Consider the following 20,848-nt stretch of genomic DNA (forward strand, 5'->3'; position numbering starts at 1 on the left):
GGGCTGTTGCTCTGCTGGCAGGCCAGTGAAGCGAAAGTTGCTGCGTCGATCAGGCGCCTGTCGCGGACGTCGATCAGGAGTCCGTGGGCGCAAAGAAAATCGGCGCCCAGCAAGGGATGTGCCACCGAGGCCGTCACGAAATCCCACGTAAATCGCTGGCCGTTGAAACAAACCTCGGCCAGTCGCTTTCCGAAAGTAGCAATGGCCACGCCATTTGCCGCCACGAGGGGTGGGCCGCTGCGGCCTGCCTGGATGTCGAGCTGGGAGGCAGGAATTACGCTGCATTGGGCTCCGGTGTCGTAAAGGAATCTGCGCCCTGAAAGAGAGTCGGTTATGTACAGCAGTTTACCTGCGGTGCCGATGGCCATCGTGGCGGCGGGGGTGCGGTCGAGCGGGCCTAGGTGGCGGCGCGGGGCTGGTGCGTTGGGCCGGGTGGCCATCTTGGTTTGATCGAAAGAGCAGGGTGCTCTGCAGCGTTGGGCCTTGTGGCCGAAACGCGCGTGGTAATAGCATAGTTCTGCGGCCTGGCGTGGCGGCACGCGCTCGGTGGTGTCGGGGAGCCTCGCGGCTGCACAGCCGAGTTGGGCGACGGCGAAGACATTGTCCGCGGCGGCTGCCAGTTGTACGCAGTCCGTGATCGGGGACCCCGCGAGGGCAGTCTGTACCTGCTGAGGAAGCAGGCTGAGGAAAAGGGCCCGAAACAAGAAGCAGTGCGGTTCAGAGCCCAGGAGCGCAAGCATCCGGCTCATCAACTGGGTCGGGGTAGAATCGCCGAGGCCTGGTAGTGAGAGAAGCTTGCGGGCCCTCTCCTCCCTGGACAGGCCGTAAGCCTGCAGCAAGCAGCCCTTAATGGTTGAGTACTTGCCGGTCTGTGGTGGGTTCCCCAGCAGGTCGAGAACTTCGGCGGCGGTAGAGCTTGCTAGTGCTGAGACTACGTGGAGGTACCTTTCTTGATCGTCTTGAACCCTGCGAAGGGTGAATTGGGCCTCCGAGTGCGCGAACCAAGCTGATGCTTGGTGTTCCCAGAAGGTGGGGAGCTTCAAGGACGCGGCGCCGGCCGACATCAGGCTGCTGCTGGTTGCCATCGGGTCATTGCTGGCCTCTGTAGGGCTGCGTGAGTCGGGGGCTTCGGCCGCCGACATTCGGGGTCACCAATGTGGGGGACTACGGTCTCCCGCGTAAAGAAATAGGCAACACAGCGAGCTACAAGAAATAGGTCTTTACTCCAACTCTCACAATACAGTACTGAATTCGTGAAGCCTGCGAGCCTGTGATGACTCACGGATTGGTCACCTGCTGGAACCTGATTGCTGCTGAGAGAAGGAAAACCAGGCAAGTCTGAACGTGCCTTATTCCTCTCAGCTTGCAACTGTCTTGCGGGGGGAGGGGAATACAGCAGTTAAAAGGGGATTATTCAGGTTTATCGACATACACACAGTGTTTCCCCAATGTGGCAACGCCACAAAACTATCACTAATTTATCCCCCAGTCACTCAGTCCGTGAACAAAATGGTGCAGAAACCAAACCATTAAAGTGAGCGGATGGAAAATCCCGACTGAGAAATCTCAATTTCCTCATGTTCCCCCTGGGGAGTGACGTCCCACACCAAGAGCACAGGGGCAGGTAATTACAGACTGAGAAATCTGAATTTCCTCATGTTCCCCCTGGGAGTGACGTCCCACACCAGGAGCACAGGGGCAGGTAATTACAGACTGAGAAATCTCAATTTCCTCATGTTCCCCCCTGGGGAGTGACGTCCCACACCGAGAGCACAGGGGCAGGTAATTACAGACTGAGAAATCTGAATTTCCTCATGTTCCCCCTGGGGAGTGACGTCCCACACCAAGAGCACAGGGGCAGGTAATTACAGACTGAGAAATCTCAATTTCCTCATGTTCCCCCCTGGGGAGTGACGTCCCACACCAAGAGCACAGGGGCAGGTAATTACAGACAGAGAAATCTCAATTTCCCCATGTTCCCCTTGGGGAGTGATGTCCCACACCAAGAGCACAGGGGCAGGTAATTACAGACTGAGTAATCTCAATTTCCTCATGTTCCCCCTGGGGAGTGACATCCCACACCAAGAGCACAGGGGCAGGTAATCACAGACTGAGTAATCTCAATTTCCCCATGTTCCCCCTGGGAGTGACGTCCCACACCAGGAGCACAGGGGCAGGTAATTACAGACTGAGAAATCTCAATTTCCTCATGTTCCCCCCTGGGGAGTGACGTCCCACACCGAGAGCACAGGGGCAGGTAATTACAGACAGAATAATCTCAATTTCCTCATGTTCCCCCTGGGGAGTGACGTCCCACACCAAGAGCACAGGGGCAGGTAATTACAGACTGAGAAATCTCAATTTCCTCATGTTCCCCCCTGGGGAGTGACGTCCCACACCAAGAGCACAGGGGCAGGTAATTACAGACTGAGAAATCTCAATTTCCCCATGTTCTCCCTGGGGAGTGACGTCCCACACCAAGAGCACAGGGGCTGGTAATTACAGACTGAGTAATCTCAATTTCCCCATGTTCCCCCTGGGGAGTGACGTTCCACACCAAGAGCACAGGGGCAGGTAATTACAGACTGAGTAATCTCAATTTCCTCATGTTCCCCCCTGGGGAGTGACGTCCCACACCAAGAGCACAGGGGCAGGTAATTACAGACTGAGTAATCTCTATTTCCTCATGTTCCCCCCTGGGGAGTGATGTTCCACACCAAGAGCACAGGGGCAGGTAATTACAGACTGAGAAATCTCAATTTCCTCATGTTCCCCCTGGGGAGTGACGTCCCACACCGAGAGCACAGGGGCCGGTAATTACAGACTGAGTAATCTCAATTTCCTCATGTTCCCCCTGGGGAGTGACGTCCCACACCAGGAGCACAGGGGCAGGTAATTACAGACTGAGAAATCTCAATTTCCTCATGTTCCCCCTGGGGAGTGACATCCCACACCGAGAGCACAGGGGCCGGTAATTACAGACTGAGTAATCTCAATTTCCTCATGTTCCCCCTGGGGAGTGACGTCCCACACCAAGCACACAGGGGCCGGTAATTACAGACTGAGAAATCTCAATTTCCTCATGTTCCCCCTGGGGAGTGACGTCCCACACCAAGAACACGGGGCAGGTAATTGCAGACTGAGTAATCTCAATTTCCTCATGTTCCTCCTGGGGAGTGACGTCCCACACCGAGAGCACAGGGGCAGGTAATCACAGACTGAGAAATCTCAATTTCCCCATGTTCCCCCCTGGGGAGTGACGTCCCACACCGAGAGCACAGGGGCCGGTAATTACAGACTGAGAAATCTCAATTTCCTCATGTTCCCCCTGGGGAGTGACGTCCCACACCAGGAGCACAACAGACTGAGAAATCCCAATTTCCTCATGTTCCCCCCTGGGGAGTGACGTCCTACACCAAGAGCACAGGGGCAGGTAATTACAGACTGAGAAATCTCAATTTCCCCATGTTCCCCCTGGGGAGTGACGTCCCACACCGAGAGCACAGGGGCAGGTAATTACAGACTGAGAAATCTCAATTTCCTCATGTTCCCCCTGGGGAGTGACGTCCCACACCAAGAGCACAGGGGCAGGTAATTACAGACTGAGAAATCTCAATTTCCTCATGTTCCCCCCTGGGGAGTGACGTTCCACACCAAGAGCACAGGGGCAGGTAATTACAGACTGAGAAATCTCAATTTCCCCATGTTCCCCCCGGGGAGTGACGTCCCACACCAAGAGCACAGGGGCAGCTAATTACAGACTCAGAAATCTCAATTTCCTCATGTTCCCCCTGGGGAGTGACGTCCCACACCAGGAGCACAGGGGCCGGTAATTACAGACTCAGAAATCTCAATTTCCTCATGTTCCCCCTGGGGAGTGACGTCCCACACCAAGAGCACAGGGGCAGGTAATTACAGACTCAGAAATCTCAATTTCCTCATGTTCCCCCTGGGGAGTGACGTCCCACACCAGGAGCACAGGGGCTGGTAATTACAGACTCAGAAATCTCAATTTCCTCATGTTCCCCCTGGGGAGTGACGTCCCTCACCAAGAGCACAGGGGCAGGTAATTACAGACTGAGAAATCTCAATTTCCTCATGTTCCCCCTGGGGAGTGACATCCCACACCAAGAGCACAGGGGCTGGTAATTACAGACTCAGAAATCTCAATTTCCTCATGTTCCCCCCTGGGGAGTGACGTCCCACACCGAGAGCACAGGGGCAGGTAATTACAGACTGAGAAATCTCAATTTCCTCATGTTCCCCCTGGGGAGTGACGTCCCACACCGAGAGCACAGGGGCAGGTAATTACAGACTGAGAAATCTCAATTTCCTCATGTTCCCCCTGGGGAGTGACGTCCCACTACAAGAGCACAGGGGCAGGTAATTACAGACTGAGTAATCTCAATTTCCTCATGTTCCCCCTGGGGAGTGACGTCCCACACCAAGTGCACAGGGGCAGGTAATTACAGACTGAGAAATCTCAATTTCCTCATGTTCCCCCCTGGGGAGCGACGTCCCACACCAAGAGCACAGGGGCCGGTAATTACAGACTGAGAAATCTCAATTTCCCCATGTTCCCCCCTGGGGAGTGACGTCCCACACCAAGAGCACAGGGGCTGGTAATTACAGGCTGAGTAATCTCAATTTCCTCATGTTCCCCCTGGGGAGTGACGTCCCACACCGAGAGCACAGGGGCTGGTAATTACAGACTGAGAAATCTCAATTTCCTCATGTTCCCCCTGGGGAGTGACGTCCCACACCGAGAGCACAGGGGCAGGTAATTACAGACTGAGAAATCTCAATTTCCTCATGTTCCCCCTGGGGAGTGACGTCCCACACCGAGAGCACAGGGGCAGGTAATTACAGACTGAGAAATCTCAATTTCCTCATGTTCCCCCCTGGGGAGTGACGTTCCACACCAAGAGCACAGGGGCAGGTAATTACAGACTGAGAAATCTCAATTTCCCCATGTTCCCCCCGGGGAGTGACGTCCCACACCAAGAGCACAGGGGCAGCTAATTACAGACTCAGAAATCTCAATTTCCTCATGTTCCCCCTGGGGAGTGACGTCCCACACCAGGAGCACAGGGGCCGGTAATTACAGACTCAGAAATCTCAATTTCCTCATGTTCCCCCTGGGGAGTGACGTCCCACACCAAGAGCACAGGGGCAGGTAATTACAGACTCAGAAATCTCAATTTCCTCATGTTCCCCCTGGGGAGTGACGTCCCACACCAGGAGCACAGGGGCAGGTAATTACAGACTGAGTAATCTCAATTTCCTCATGTTCCCCCTGGGGAGTGACGTCCCACACCAGGAGCACAGGGGCAGGTAATTACAGACTGAGTAATCTCAATTTCCTCATGTTCCCCCTGGGGAGTGACGTCCCACACCAAGAGCACAGGGGCTGGTAATTACAGACTGAGAAATCTCAATTTCCTCATGTTCCCCCTGGGGAGTGACGTCCCTCACCAAGAGCACAGGGGCTGGTAATTTACCCAGTTGTGTACAGGTTTGGACACTCCATTTATAGGATGTAAAAGCAGTGGAAAAAACTGGCGTGCAATTGCACGAGGATGTTACCAGGGATGTGGAGTTACCGTTAGAGAGTGCGATTTGAGAACGTTGGGCTCATTCCACGAGAGGTGAGCAGGTTAAGTGAGGAGTTCTGATCAAATAAATATTTACTGATATTTCCACTGATTGCCCAGAGGGCACATATTTAGGCTAATTCAAAGAATTGGGGTGAAGGTTGATAAATGTAATTACACATGCGGTGGTTAGAAAGCAGAATTCAATCCCACTAGCTATGGTGGAAGCAAGTGGACATTTATTTGCTAAAATCTATTTCTATTGCTGCGTGGATAGAAAGGAATGTTGGAGTGTGGGGAGTGAACAGAAGATTGCACCTGGACTGACTGGGATACTAACCTTAATGTGGTCAACAGGTGGTGGGATTAGACTACGTGGGATATTAACAGTAATGGGCAGTGAGCAGGAGGTTGGGATTAGACTAGGTGGGATATTAACAGTAATGGGCAGTGAGCAGGAGGTTGGGATTAGACTAGGTGGGATATTAACAGTAATGGGCAGTGAGCAGGAGGTTGGGATTAGACTAGGTGGGATATTAACAGTAATGGGCAGTGAGCAGGAGGTTGGGATTAGACTAGGTGGGATATTAACAGTAATGGGCAGTGAGCAGGAGGTTGGGATTAGACTCGGTGGGATATTAACGGTAATGGGCAGTGAGCAGGAGGTTGGGATTAGACTAGGTGGGATATTAACAGTAATGGGCAGTGAGCAGGAGGTTGGGATTAGACGAGGTGGGATATTAACGGTAATGGGCAGTGAGCAGGAGGTTGGGATTAGACTACGTGGGATATTAACAGTAATGGGTAGTGAGCAGGAGGTTGGGATTAGACTAGGTGGGATATTAACAGAAATGGGTAGTGAGCAGGAGGTTGGGATTAGACTAGGTGGGATATTAACAGTAATGGGCAGTGAGCAGGAGGTTGGGATTAGACTAGGTGGGATATTAACAGTAATGGGTAGTGAGCAGGAGGTTGGGATTAGACTAGGTGGGATATTAACGGTAATGGGCAGTGAGCAGGAGGTTGTGATTAGACTAGGTGGGATATTAACAGTAATGGGCAGTGAGCAGGAGGTTGGGATTAGACTAGGTGGGATATTAACGGTAATGGGCAGTGAGCAGGAGGTTGGGATTAGACTAGGTGGGATATTAACGGTAATGGGTAGTGAGCAGGAGGTTGGGATTAGACTAGGTGGGATATTAACAGTAATGGGCAGTGAGCAGGAGGTTGTGATTAGACTAGGTGGGATATTAACAGTAATGGGTAGTGAGCAGGAGGTTGGGATTAGACTAGGGGGGATATTAACAGTAATGGGCAGTGAGCAGGAGGTTGGGATTAGACTAGGTGGGATATTAACGGTAATGGGCAGTGAGCAGGAGGTTGTGATTAGACTAGGTGGGATATTAACAGTAATGGGCAGTGAGCAGGAGGTTGGGATTAGACTAGGTGGGATATTAACGGTAATGGGCAGTGAGCAGGAGGTTGTGATTAGACTAGGTGGGATATTAACGGTAATGGGTAGTGAGCAGGAGGTTGGGATTAGACTAGGGGGGATATTAACAGTAATGGGCAGTGAGCAGGTGGTTGGGATTAGACTAGGTGGGATATTAACAGTAATGGGTAGTGAGCAGGAGGTTGGGATTAGACTAGGTGGGATATTAACAGTAATGGGCAGTGAGCAGGAGGTTGGGATTAGACTAGGTGGGATATTAACAGTAATGGGCAGTGAGCAGGAGGTTGGGATTAGACTAGGTGGGATATTAACAGTAATGGGCATTGAGCAGGAGGTTGGGATTAGACTAGGTGGGATATTAACAGTAATGGGCAGTGAGCAGGAGGTTGGGATTAGACTAGCTGGGATATTAACAGTAATGGGTAGTGAGCAGGAGGTTGGGATTAGACTAGCTGGGATATTAACAGTAATGGGTAGTGAGCAGGAGGTTGGGATTAGACTACGTGGGATATTAACAGTAATGGGTAGTGAGCAGGAGGTTGGGATTAGACTAGGTGGGATATTAACAGTAATGGGCAGTGAGCAGGAGGTTGGGATTAGACTAGGTGGGATATTAACAGTAATGGGCAGTGAGCAGGAGGTTGGGATTAGACTAGGTGGGATATTAACAGTAATGGGCAGTGAGCAGGAGGTTGGGATATTAACAGTAATGGGCAGTGAGCAGGAGGTTGGGATTAGATTAGGTGGGATATTAACAGTAGTGAGCAGGAGGTTGGGATTAGACTAGGTGGGATATTAACAGTAATGGGTAGTGAGCAGGAGGTTGGGATTAGACTAGGTGGGATATTAACAGTAATGGGTAGTGAGCAGGAGGTTGGGATTAGACTAGGTGGGATATTAACAGTAATGGGCAGTGAGCAGGAGGTTGGGATTAGACTAGGTGGGATATTAACAGTAATGGGCAGTGAGCAGGAGGTTGGGATTAGACTAGGTGGGATATTAACAGTAACGGGCAGTGAGCAGGAGGTTGGGATTAGACTAGGTGGGATATTAACAGTAATGGGCAGTGAGCAGGAGGTTGGGATTAGACTAGGTGGGATATTAACAGTAATGGGCAGTGAGCAGGAGGTTGGGATTAGACTAAGTGGGATATTAACAGTAATGGGCAGTGAGCAGGAGGTTGGGATTAGACTAGGTGGGATATTAACAGTAATGGGCAGTGAGCAGGAGGTTGGGATTAGACTAGGTGGGATATTAACAGTAATGGGCAGTGAGCAGGAGGTTGGGATTAGACTAGGTGGGATATTAACAGTAATGGGCAGTGAGCAGGAGGTTGGGATTAGACTAAGTGGGATATTAACAGTAATGGGCAGTGAGCAGGAGGTTGGGATTAGACTAGGTGGGATATTAACAGTAATGGGCAGTGAGCAGGAGGTTGGGATTAGACTAGGGGGGATATTAACAGTAATGGGCAGTGAGCAGGATGTTGGGATTAGACTAGGTGGGATATTAACAGTAATGGGCAGTGAGCAGGAGGTTGGGATTAGACTAGGTGGGATATTAACAGTAATGGGTAATGAGCAGGAGGTTGGGATTAGACTAGGTGAGATATTAACAGTAATGGGCAGTGAGCAGGAGGTTGGGATTAGACTAGGTGGGATATTAACAGTAATGGGCAGTGAGCAGGAGGTTGGGATTAGACTAGGTGGGATATTAACAGTAATGGGCAGTGAGCAGGAGGTTGGGATTAGACTAGAGGGGATATTAACAGTAATGGGCAGTGAGCAGGAGGTTGGGATTAGACTAGGTGGGATATTAACAGTAATGGGCAGTGAGCAGGAGGTTGGGATTAGACTACGTGGGATATTAACAGTAGTGGGCAGTGAGCAGGAGGTTGGGATTAGACTAGGTGGGATATTAACAGTAATGGGCAGTGAGCAGGAGGTTGGGATTAGACTAGGTGGGATATTAACGGAAATGGGTAGTGAGCAGGAGGTTGGGATTAGACTAGGTGGGATATTAACAGTAATGGGTAGTGAGCAGGGGGTTGGGATTAGACTAGGTGGGATATTAACGGTAATGGGCAGTGAGCAGGAGGTTGGGATTAGACTAGGTGGGATATTAACAGTAATGGGCAGTGAGCAGGAGGTTGCGATTAGACTAGGTGAGATATTAACAGTAATGGGTAGTGAGCAGGAGGTTGGGATTAGACTAGGTGGGATATTAACAGTAATGGGCAGTGAGCAGGAGGTGGGATTAGACTAGGTGGGATATTAACGGAAATGGGTAGTGAGCAGGAGGTTGGGATTAGACTAGGTGAGATATTAACAGTAATGGGCAGTGAGCAGGAGGTTGGGATTAGACTAGGTGGGATATTAACGGAAATGGGTAGTGAGCAGGAGGTTGGGATTAGACTAGGTGAGATATTAACAGTAATGGGCAGTGAGCAGGAGGTTGGGATTAGACTAGGTGGGATATTAACGGAAATGGGTAGTGAGCAGGAGGTTGGGATTAGACTAGGTGGGATATTAACAGTAATGGGCAGTGAGCAGGAGGTTGGGATTAGACTAGGTGGGATATTAACAGTAATGGGCAGTGAGCAGGAGGTTGGGATTAGACTAGGTGGGATATTAACAGTAATGGGCAGTGAGCAGGAGGTTGGGATTAGACTAGGTGGGATATTAACAGTAATGGGTAGTGAGCAGGAGGTTGGGATTAGACTAGGTGGGATATTAACAGTAATGGGCAGTGAGCAGGAGGTTGGGATTAGACTAGGTGGGATATTAACAGTAATGGGTAGTGAGCAGGAGGTTGGGATTAGACTAGGTGGGATATTAACGGTAATGGGCAGTGAGCAGGAGGTTGTGATTAGACTAGGTGGGATATTAACAGTAATGGGCAGTGAGCAGGAGGTTGGGATTAGACTAGGTGGGATATTAACGGTAATGGGCAGTGAGCAGGAGGTTGGGATTAGACTAGGTGGGATATTAACGGTAATGGGTAGTGAGCAGGAGGTTGGGATTAGACTAGGTGGGATATTAACAGTAATGGGCAGTGAGCAGGAGGTTGTGATTAGACTAGGTGGGATATTAACAGTAATGGGTAGTGAGCAGGAGGTTGGGATTAGACTAGGGGGGATATTAACAGTAATGGGCAGTGAGCAGGAGGTTGGGATTAGACTAGGTGGGATATTAACGGTAATGGGCAGTGAGCAGGAGGTTGTGATTAGACTAGGTGGGATATTAACAGTAATGGGCAGTGAGCAGGAGGTTGGGATTAGACTAGGTGGGATATTAACGGTAATGGGCAGTGAGCAGGAGGTTGTGATTAGACTAGGTGGGATATTAACGGTAATGGGTAGTGAGCAGGAGGTTGGGATTAGACTAGGGGGGATATTAACAGTAATGGGCAGTGAGCAGGTGGTTGGGATTAGACTAGGTGGGATATTAACAGTAATGGGTAGTGAGCAGGAGGTTGGGATTAGACTAGGTGGGATATTAACAGTAATGGGCAGTGAGCAGGAGGTTGGGATTAGACTAGGTGGGATATTAACAGTAATGGGCAGTGAGCAGGAGGTTGGGATTAGACTAGGTGGGATATTAACAGTAATGGGCATTGAGCAGGAGGTTGGGATTAGACTAGGTGGGATATTAACAGTAATGGGCAGTGAGCAGGAGGTTGGGATTAGACTAGCTGGGATATTAACAGTAATGGGTAGTGAGCAGGAGGTTGGGATTAGACTAGCTGGGATATTAACAGTAATGGGTAGTGAGCAGGAGGTTGGGATTAGACTACGTGGGATATTAACAGTAATGGGTAGTGAGCAGGAGGTTGGGATTAGACTAGGTGGGATATTAACAGTAATGGGCAGTGAGCAGGAGGTTGGGATTAGACTAGGTGGGATATTAACAGTAATGGGCAGTGAGCAGGAGGTTGGGATTAGACTAGGTGGGATATTAACAGTAATGGGCAGTGAGCAGGAGGTTGGGATTAGACTAGCTGGGATATTAACAGTAGTGGGCAGTGAGCAGGAGGTTGGGATTAGACTAGGTGGGATATTAACAGTAATGAGCAGTGAGCAGGAGGTTGGGATTAGACTAGGTGGGATATTAACGGTAATGGGCAGTGAGCAGGAGGTTGGGATTAGACTAGGTGGGATATTAACAGTAATGGGCAGTGAGCAGGAGGTTGGGATTAGATTAGGTGGGATATTAACAGTAGTGGGCAGGAGGTTGGGATTAGACTAGGTGGGATATTAACGGTAATGGGCAGTGAGCAGGAGGTTGGGATTAGACTAGGTGGGATATTAACAGTAATGGGCAGTGAGCAGGAGGTTGGGATTAGACTAGGTGGGATATTAACAGTAATGGGCAGTGAGCAGGAGGTTGGGATTAGACTAGGTGAGATATTAACAGTAATGGGCAGTGAGCAGGAGGTTGGGATTAGACTAGGTGGGATATTAACAGTAATGGGCAGTGAGCAGGAGGTTGGGATATTAACAGTAATGGGCAGTGAGCAGGAGGTTGGGATTAGATTAGGTGGGATATTAACAGTAGTGAGCAGGCGGTTGGGATTAGACTAGGTGGGATATTAACAGTAATGGGTAGTGAGCAGGAGGTTGGGATTAGACTAGGTGGGATATTAACAGTAATGGGCAGTGAGCAGGAGGTTGGGATTAGACTAGGTGGGATATTAACAGTAATGGGCAGTGAGCAGGAGGTTGGGATTAGACTAGGTGGGATATTAACAGTAATGGGCAGTGAGCAGGAGGTTGGGATTAGACTAGGTGGGATATTAACGGAAATGGGTAGTGAGCAGGAGGTTGGGATTAGACTAGGTGGGATATTAACAGTAATGGGCAGTGAGCAGGAGGTTGGGATTAGACTAGGTGGGATATTAACAGTAATGGGCAGTGAGCAGGAGGTTGGGATTAGACTAGGTGGGATATTAACAGTAATGGGCAGTGAGCAGGAGGTTGGGATTAGACTAGGTGGGATATTAACGGAAATGGGTAGTGAGCAGGAGGTTGGGATTAGACTAGGTGAGATATTAACAGTAATGGGCAGTGAGCAGGAGGTTGGGATTAGACTAGGTGGGATATTAACAGTAATGGGCAGTGAGCAGGAGGTTGGGATTAGACTAGGTGGGATATTAACAGTAATGGGCAGTGAGCAGGAGGTTGGGATTAGACTAGGTGGGATATTAACAGTAATGGGCAGTGAGCAGGAGGTTGGGATTAGACTAGGTGGGATATTAACAGTAATGGGCAGTGAGCAGGAGGTTGGGATTAGACTAGGTGGGATATTAACAGTAACGGGCAGTGAGCAGGAGGTTGGGATTAGACTAGGTGGGATATTAACAGTAATGGGCAGTGAGCAGGAGGTTGGGATTAGACTAGGTGGGATATTAACAGTAATGGGCAGTGAGCAGGAGGTTGGGATTAGACTAAGTGGGATATTAACAGTAATGGGCAGTGAGCAGGAGGTTGGGATTAGACTAGGTGGGATATTAACAGTAATGGGCAGTGAGCAGGAGGTTGGGATTAGACTAGGTGGGATATTAACAGTAATGGGCAGTGAGCAGGAGGTTGGGATTAGACTAGGTGGGATATTAACAGTAATGGGCAGTGAGCAGGAGGTTGGGATTAGACTAAGTGGGATATTAACAGTAATGGGCAGTGAGCAGGAGGTTGGGATTAGACTACGTGGGATATTAACAGTAATGGGCAGTGAGCAGGAGGTTGGGATTAGACTAGGTGGGATATTAACAGTAATGGGCAGTGAGCAGGAGGTTGGGATTAGACTAGGTGGGATATTAACAGTAATGGGCAGTGAGCAGGAGGTTGGGATTAGACTAAGTGGGATATTAACAGTAATGGGCAGTGAGCAGGAGGTTGGGATTAGACTAGGTGGGATATTAACAGTAACGGGCAGTGAGCAGGAGGTTGGGATTAGACTAGGTGGGATATTAACAGTAATGGGCAGTGAGCAGGAGGTTGGGATTAGACTAGGTGGGATATTAACAGTAATGGGCAGTGAGCAGGAGGTGGGATTAGACTAGGGGGGATATTAACAGTAATGGGCAGTGAGCAGGATGTTGGGATTAGACTAGGTGGGATATTAACAGTAATGGGCAGTGAGCAGGAGGTTGGGATTAGACTAGGTGGGATATTAACAGTAATGGGTAATGAGCAGGAGGTTGGGATTAGACTAGGTGAGATATTAACAGTAATGGGCAGTGAGCAGGAGGTTGGGATTAGACTAGGTGGGATATTAACAGTAATGGGCAGTGAGCAGGAGGTTGGGATTAGACTAGGTGGGATATTAACAGTAATGGGCAGTGAGCAGGAGGTTGGGATTAGACTAGAGGGGATATTAACAGTAATGGGCAGTGAGCAGGAGGTTGGGATTAGACTAGGTGGGATATTAACAGTAATGGGCAGTGAGCAGGAGGTTGGGATTAGACTACGTGGGATATTAACAGTAGTGGGCAGTGAGCAGGAGGTTGGGATTAGACTAGGTGGGATATTAACAGTAATGGGCAGTGAGCAGGAGGTTGGGATTAGACTAGGTGGGATATTAACGGAAATGGGTAGTGAGCAGGAGGTTGGGATTAGACTAGGTGGGATATTAACAGTAATGGGTAGTGAGCAGGGGGTTGGGATTAGACTAGGTGGGATATTAACGGTAATGGGCAGTGAGCAGGAGGTTGGGATTAGACTAGGTGGGATATTAACAGTAATGGGCAGTGAGCAGGAGGTTGCGATTAGACTAGGTGAGATATTAACAGTAATGGGTAGTGAGCAGGAGGTTGGGATTAGACTAGGTGGGATATTAACAGTAATGGGCAGTGAGCAGGAGGTGGGATTAGACTAGGTGGGATATTAACGGAAATGGGTAGTGAGCAGGAGGTTGGGATTAGACTAGGTGAGATATTAACAGTAATGGGCAGTGAGCAGGAGGTTGGGATTAGACTAGGTGGGATATTAACGGAAATGGGTAGTGAGCAGGAGGTTGGGATTAGACTAGGTGAGATATTAACAGTAATGGGCAGTGAGCAGGAGGTTGGGATTAGACTAGGTGGGATATTAACGGAAATGGGTAGTGAGCAGGAGGTTGGGATTAGACTAGGTGGGATATTAACAGTAATGGGCAGTGAGCAGGAGGTTGGGATTAGACTAGGTGGGATATTAACAGTAATGGGCAGTGAGCAGGAGGTTGGGATTAGACTAGGTGGGATATTAACAGTAATGGGCAGTGAGCAGGAGGTTGGGATTAGACTAGGTGGGATATTAACAGTAATGGGCAGTGAGCAGGAGGTTGGGATTAGACTAGGTGGGATATTAACAGTAATGGGCAGTGAGCAGGAGGTTGGGATTAGACTAGGTGGGATATTAACAGTAATGGGCAGTGAGCAGGGGGTTGGGATTAGACTAGGTGGGATATTAACGGAAATGGGTAGTGAGCAGGAGGTTGGGATTAGACTAGGTGGGATATTAACAGTAATGGGCAGTGAGCAGGAGGTTGGGATTAGACTAGGTGGGATATTAACAGTAATGGGCAGTGAGCAGGAGGTTGGGATTAGACTAGGTGGGATATTAACAGTAATGGGCAGTGAGCAGGAGGTTGGGATTAGACTAGGTGGGATATTAACGGAAATGGGTAGTGAGCAGGAGGTTGGGATTAGACTAGGTGAGATATTAACAGTAATGGGCAGTGAGCAGGAGGTTGGGATTAGACTAGGTGGGATATTAACAGTAATGGGCAGTGAGCAGGAGGTTGGGATTAGACTAGGTGGGATATTAACAGTAATGGGCAGTGAGCAGGAGGTTGGGATTAGACTAGGTGGGATATTAACGGAAATGGGTAGTGAGCAGGAGGTTGGGATTAGACTAGGTGGGATATTAACAGTAATGGGTAGTGAGCAGGGGGTTGGGATTAGACTAGGTGGGATATTAACGGTAATGGGCAGTGAGCAGGAGGTTGGGATTAGACTAGGTGGGATATTAACAGTAATGTGCAGTGAGCAGGAGGTTGCGATTAGACTAGGTGAGATATTAACAGTAATGGGTAGTGAGCAGGAGGTTGGGATTAGACTAGGTGGGATATTAACAGTAATGGGCAGTGAGCAGGAGGTGGGATTAGACTAGGTGGGATATTAACGGAAATGGGTAGTGAGCAGGAGGTTGGGATTAGACTAGGTGGGATATTAACAGTAATGGGCAGTGAGCAGGAGGTTGGGATTAGACTAGGTGGGATATTAACGGAAATGGGTAGTGAGCAGGAGGTTGGGATTAGACTAGGTGAGATATTAACAGTAATGGGCAGTGAGCAGGAGGTTGGGATTAGACTAGGTGGGATATTAACAGTAATGGGCAGTGAGCAGGAGGTTGGGATTAGACTAGGTGGGATATTAACAGTAATGGGCAGTGAGCAGGAGGTTGGGATTAGACTAGGTGGGATATTAACGGAAATGGGTAGTGAGCAGGAGGTTGGGATTAGACTAGGTGGGATATTAACAGTAATGGGTAGTGAGCAGGGGGTTGGGATTAGACTAGGTGGGATATTAACGGTAATGGGTAGTGAGCAGGAGGTTGGGATTAGACTAGGTGGGATATTAACAGTAATGGGCAGTGAGCAGGAGGTTAGGATTAGACTAGGTGGGATATTAACAGTAATGGGCAGTGAGCAGGAGGTTGGGATTAGACTAGGTGGGATATTAACAGTAATGGGTAGTGAGCAGGAGGTTGGGATTAGACTAGGTGGGATATTAACAGTAATGGGTAGTGAGCAGGAGGTTGGGATTAGACTAGGTGGGATATTAACAGTAATGGGCAGTGAGCAGGAGGTTGGGATTAGACTAGGTGGGATATTAACAGTAATGGGTAGTGAGCAGGAGGTTGGGATTAGACTAGGTGGGATATTAACAGTAATGGGCAGTGAGCAGGAGGTTGGGATTAGACTAGGTGGGATATTAACAGTAATGGGCAGTGAGCAGGAGGTTGGGATTAGACTAGGTGGGATATTAACAGTAATGGGCAGTGAGCAGGAGGTTGGGATTAGACTAGGTGGGATATTAACGGAAATGGGTAGTGAGCAGGAGGTTGGGATTAGACTAGGTGGGATATTAACAGTAATGGGTAGTGAGCAGGGGGTTGGGATTAGACTAGGTGGGATATTAACAGTAATGGGCAGTGAGCAGGAGGTTGGGATTAGACTAGGTGGGATATTAACAGTAATGGGCAGTGAGCAGGAGGTTGGGATTAGACTAGGTGGGATATTAACAGTAATGGGTAGTGAGCAGGAGGTTGGGATTAGACTAGGTGGGATATTAACAGTAATGGGCAGTGAGCAGGAGGTTGGGATTAGACTAGGTGGGATATTAACAGTAATGGGTAGTGAGCAGGGGGTTGGGATTAGACTAGGTGGGATATTAACGGTAATGGGCAGTGAGCAGGAGGTTGGGATTAGACTAGGTGGGATATTAACAGTAATGGGTAGTGAGCAGGAGGTTGGGATTAGACTAGGTGGGATATTAACGGTAATGGGCAGTGAGCAGGAGGTTGGGATTAGACTAGGTGGGATATTAACAGTAATGGGCAGTGAGCAGGAGGTTGGGATTAGACTAGGTGGGATATTAACAGTAATGGGTAGTGAGCAGGAGGTTGGGATTAGACTAGGTGGGATATTAACAGTAATGGGTAGTGAGCAGGAGGTTGGGATTAGACTAGGTGGGATATTAACAGTAATGGGTAGTGAGCAGGAGGTTGGGATTAGACTAGGTGGGATATTAACAGTAATGGGCAGTGAGCAGGAGGTTGGGATTAGACTAGGTGGGATATTAACAGTAATGGGCAGTGAGCAGGAGGTTGGGATTAGACTAGGTGGGATATTAACAGTAATGGGCAGTGAGCAGGAGGTGGGATTAGACTAGGGGGGATATTAACAGTAATGGGCAGTGAGCAGGATGTTGGGATTAGACTAGGTGGGATATTAACAGTAATGGGCAGTGAGCAGGAGGTTGGGATTAGACTAGGTGGGATATTAACAGTAATGGGTAATGAGCAGGAGGTTGGGATTAGACTAGGTGAGATATTAACAGTAATGGGCAGTGAGCAGGAGGTTGGGATTAGACTAGGTGGGATATTAACAGTAATGGGCAGTGAGCAGGAGGTTGGGATTAGACTAGGTGGGATATTAACAGTAATGGGCAGTGAGCAGGAGGTTGGGATTAGACTAGAGGGGATATTAACAGTAATGGGCAGTGAGCAGGAGGTTGGGATTAGACTAGGTGGGATATTAACAGTAATGGGCAGTGAGCAGGAGGTTGGGATTAGACTACGTGGGATATTAACAGTAGTGGGCAGTGAGCAGGAGGTTGGGATTAGACTAGGTGGGATATTAACAGTAATGGGCAGTGAGCAGGAGGTTGGGATTAGACTAGGGGGGATATTAAGGGTAGTGGGCAGTGAGCAGGAGGTTGGGATTAGACTAGAGGGGATATTAACAGTAATGGGCAGTGAGCAGGAGGTTGGGATTAGACTACGTGGGATATTAACAGTAATGGGCAGTGAGCAGGAGGTTGGGATTAGACTAGGTGGGGTATTAACAGTAATGGGCAGTGAGCAGGAGGTTGGGATTAGACTAGGTGGGATATTAACGGTAATGGGCAGTGAGCAGGAGGTTGGGATTAGACTAGGGGGGATATTAACAGTAATGGGCAGTGAGCAGGAGGTTGGGATTAGACTAGGTGGGATATTAACAGTAATGGGCAGTGAGCAGGAGGTTGGGATTAGACTAGGTGGGATATTAACAGTAATGGGCAGTGAGCAGGAGGTTGGGATTAAACTAGGTGGGATATTAACAGTAATGGGCAGTGAGCAGGAGGTTGGGATGAGAGTAAATTTCCTAGATTATCGACTGGGAAAGTTGGTAGCAGGCCGACCGTCCATTAAACACCCTGCCCGATTATCATTTCCATTTGGTTCTGTTCCATTACAGGTAACTGACAAGGAAATTACAGCAAGCAGCCTGTAATGTTCTAAGTGCTGTCCCGGGGAGTGACGCTCCAGGACAGGTTCTACCGCCAGTATTGAGTCTCTGTCAAAGTTGGAATTGACTCCCGGTGATGCAGGGGGAGGAAAAACCTGCACAGCGTCGGGTTTTCAATCCTCATTCTTTGGGGGGTTAGTTTTCCTGTTCGTGTCTCAGACATTTTAACCATTGTGTTTCTGTTCTTGAAAAGCCTCTCATTTACTCCACAGATGATTTTTGTCATGTCTCATTTCCTTCATTTACTTTAAGTAGTTTCCAGGTCAGTAAACTCACGACGTTCCCTGTAATTCCTGTCTGTTGCCTCTGGCCTCTCCTTTTCCCAGTCCCACTTAAACTGTTCCCTTTGTTTTCAGTCCACAATGAATTATACCCGAACCGTTCCCCTGTCCTTTGTACAGATACTGACGGATCCGCTGGGTATTTTCACCTCTTCATATCATTGTTTCAGATTCACAATATTTTCAGTTTATCTATTTAGTTCCTATTTGACGAGTTTCTCTTCGGTAACATTCTGTGATTCTAAGATCTGATATCCTGTCAGTTCTGTGATGTTTGGATAATCCAGACTCATTCTGTGTCCCTCCCACTTACCCGATGTTCTTGTTCACTGAAATGCCTCTCGTTTGTTAACAACGAGCTCAGTCCATCCACCCCTCCTTCAATCGCCTGTTCCAGTCTGTCCTGGTAGAATTTCGTGAACCGGAACAGCTGGTAATCGTCGCACTTTGTCAAGAACTCAGTGATTGTAGAGTTCGGATCTGTGAACACAAATGGAGAAAACTAAACACATTATCCACTTTCTACCCAGGCAGCTACATGTCATCGTATACCAAACGGCTACAGCTTCCTGTGAGCCACATTATCAAACACCTTCCGGTGAGCCATATTATCAAACACCTTCTGATAACCCACATACACCGCATGTACAACATTCCATCAACCTGTATAGTCACGGCTCCACAAAACTACATCTTAATTTCTTCACTCAGAGAGTGGTGAACCTGTGGAACTCATTGCCACAGAGGGCAGTGTACGCCAGCTCATTAAATATATTTAAGAGGGAATTAGATATATTTCTACGGGCAAAAGGGGTTAAGGGTTACGGAGAGAAGGCGGGGACGGGATACTGAATTAAAGGATCAGCCATGATCTCATCGAATGGCGGAGCAGGCACGAAGGGCCGAATGGCCTACTCCTGCTCCTATCTTCTATGTATCTATGTATTAATGTGTTGGGAGATTGGGCACATGACTGGCAAATGATGTTTAGCTTGGATAAGTGCCGTGTTATGCCTGTGGGCAGTGCGAGTGCTCAACATTCATACACCCTTCATGGCATTAAATAAGGGGGAGAAAGGAAGATCCGGGTATTCTGGTGGATACATCTCTAAAGGTACAGGAGCAATGTCGTGAAGTGATAGCTAGAACAAAGGGGATATTGGGGTGTATTCATAGGACAGTAGGGTATAAGACGACCTATTCTGTCCTAGTACAAGACTTTGGTAAAGGCTTCACTTGGAATACTGTGTCCAGTTACGGTCCCCACATAAGGTGGGTGATATTGAGGCTTTGAAACTGATGCAGAGGAGGGACATTAGACTAATTCCCAGTATAAAGCAGCTTAGTTATCAAGATAGGCTAAGAATTTGGACTCTACACTTTAGAGAAGCAAAAACTAAGTGGTGATCTGATTGAGGTTTATAAGATGATGGAGGGAATCGATTGTGTTCCATTTAACAGTTTGTTCCAATGACATAGCTTACGGAGGGCCAGGGGTCACCATTTTAAGTTGTGAAAGGCCAGATTTACGTTAGCTGTCAGGAGGTGGTTCTTTTCCCAGAGAATAGTCGACCTCTGGAACAGGATACCTTCTCTGGCGGTGGACACTGACTCGGTGAATTCCTTCAGGTGAGAACTGGACCGGTTCCTGTTTGGTGCGGACATCACCGCTTACAACAGGAAGACACTTCCGGGAATTCAGTGCAAGATTGATCTGCTGGACTAGTTTCAATCGCCTAGATGGGTCGGAGAGGAATTTCCCCTATTTTAATCCTCCAAATTGGCCTGTGTTTTTCACCTCACCCATGGTTTGGTTTGGGATAGCTAGAACAAATTCTGACAAAGCATCGCAATTGCCTGGGAAAGTCTGGATGGACCAAAAGGTCAAATTGTCAAAGACAACTTTTCTACAGCTAATCCGTTCCAGCCACCCCGCATCATCATCTTCATCGCTAAATGCTCGCTAATTCGACCTGGATTAACAGATTTGAGGAGTTTCTACACAATGGTCTCTGGTTACCAGGTTGATCCTCTCTCCACATTAGAACAGAATCACTTGGGCTCCTTCAGCCTACCTGTAGATTTTTGATATTAAACCTGGGTTGAAATGCTGTGCTCAGTCCCTCCTATCACCTCTCTGACTTCCTCTAACAGTCTGATATTAAACCTGGGTTGAAATGCTGTGCTCAGTCCCTCCTATCACCTCTCTGACTTCCTCTAACAGTCTGATATTAAACCTGGGTTGAAATGCTCTGCTCAGTCCCTCCTATCACCTCTCTGACTCCCTCTAACAGTCTGATATTAAACCTGGGTTGAAATGCTGTGCTCAGTCCCTCCTATCACCTCTCTGACTTCCTCTAACAGTCTGATATTAAACCTGGGTTGAAATGCTGTGCTCAGTCCCTCCTATCACCTCTCTGACTTCCTCTAACAGTCTGATATTAAACCTGGGTTGAAATGCTGTGCTCA

The 20,848-nt window shown here is 48.5% G+C and overlaps 1 protein-coding gene across 5 annotated transcripts in view; it reads right to left on the reverse strand.

Annotated features, from left to right (window-relative positions):
- Positions 1–20,848, reverse strand: part of LOC147082064 (uncharacterized) — a 109,402-nt gene that overhangs the window by 34,057 nt on the left and 54,497 nt on the right. For all 5 annotated transcript variants that reach the window (XM_085980493.1, XM_085980490.1, XM_085980489.1 and 2 more), the window contains one exon: positions 18,693–18,859. In XM_085980493.1, the coding sequence (XP_085836619.1) occupies positions 18,693–18,859 (167 nt within the window). The remainder of the gene's footprint in view (positions 1–18,692; positions 18,860–20,848) is intronic.

Source organism: Somniosus microcephalus, unplaced genomic scaffold (assembly GCF_052327205.1).
Source record: "Somniosus microcephalus isolate GS21.2 unplaced genomic scaffold, FLI_Smic_1.0 scaffold197, whole genome shotgun sequence".
NCBI classification, from domain to species: Eukaryota; Metazoa; Chordata; class Chondrichthyes; order Squaliformes; family Somniosidae; genus Somniosus; species Somniosus microcephalus.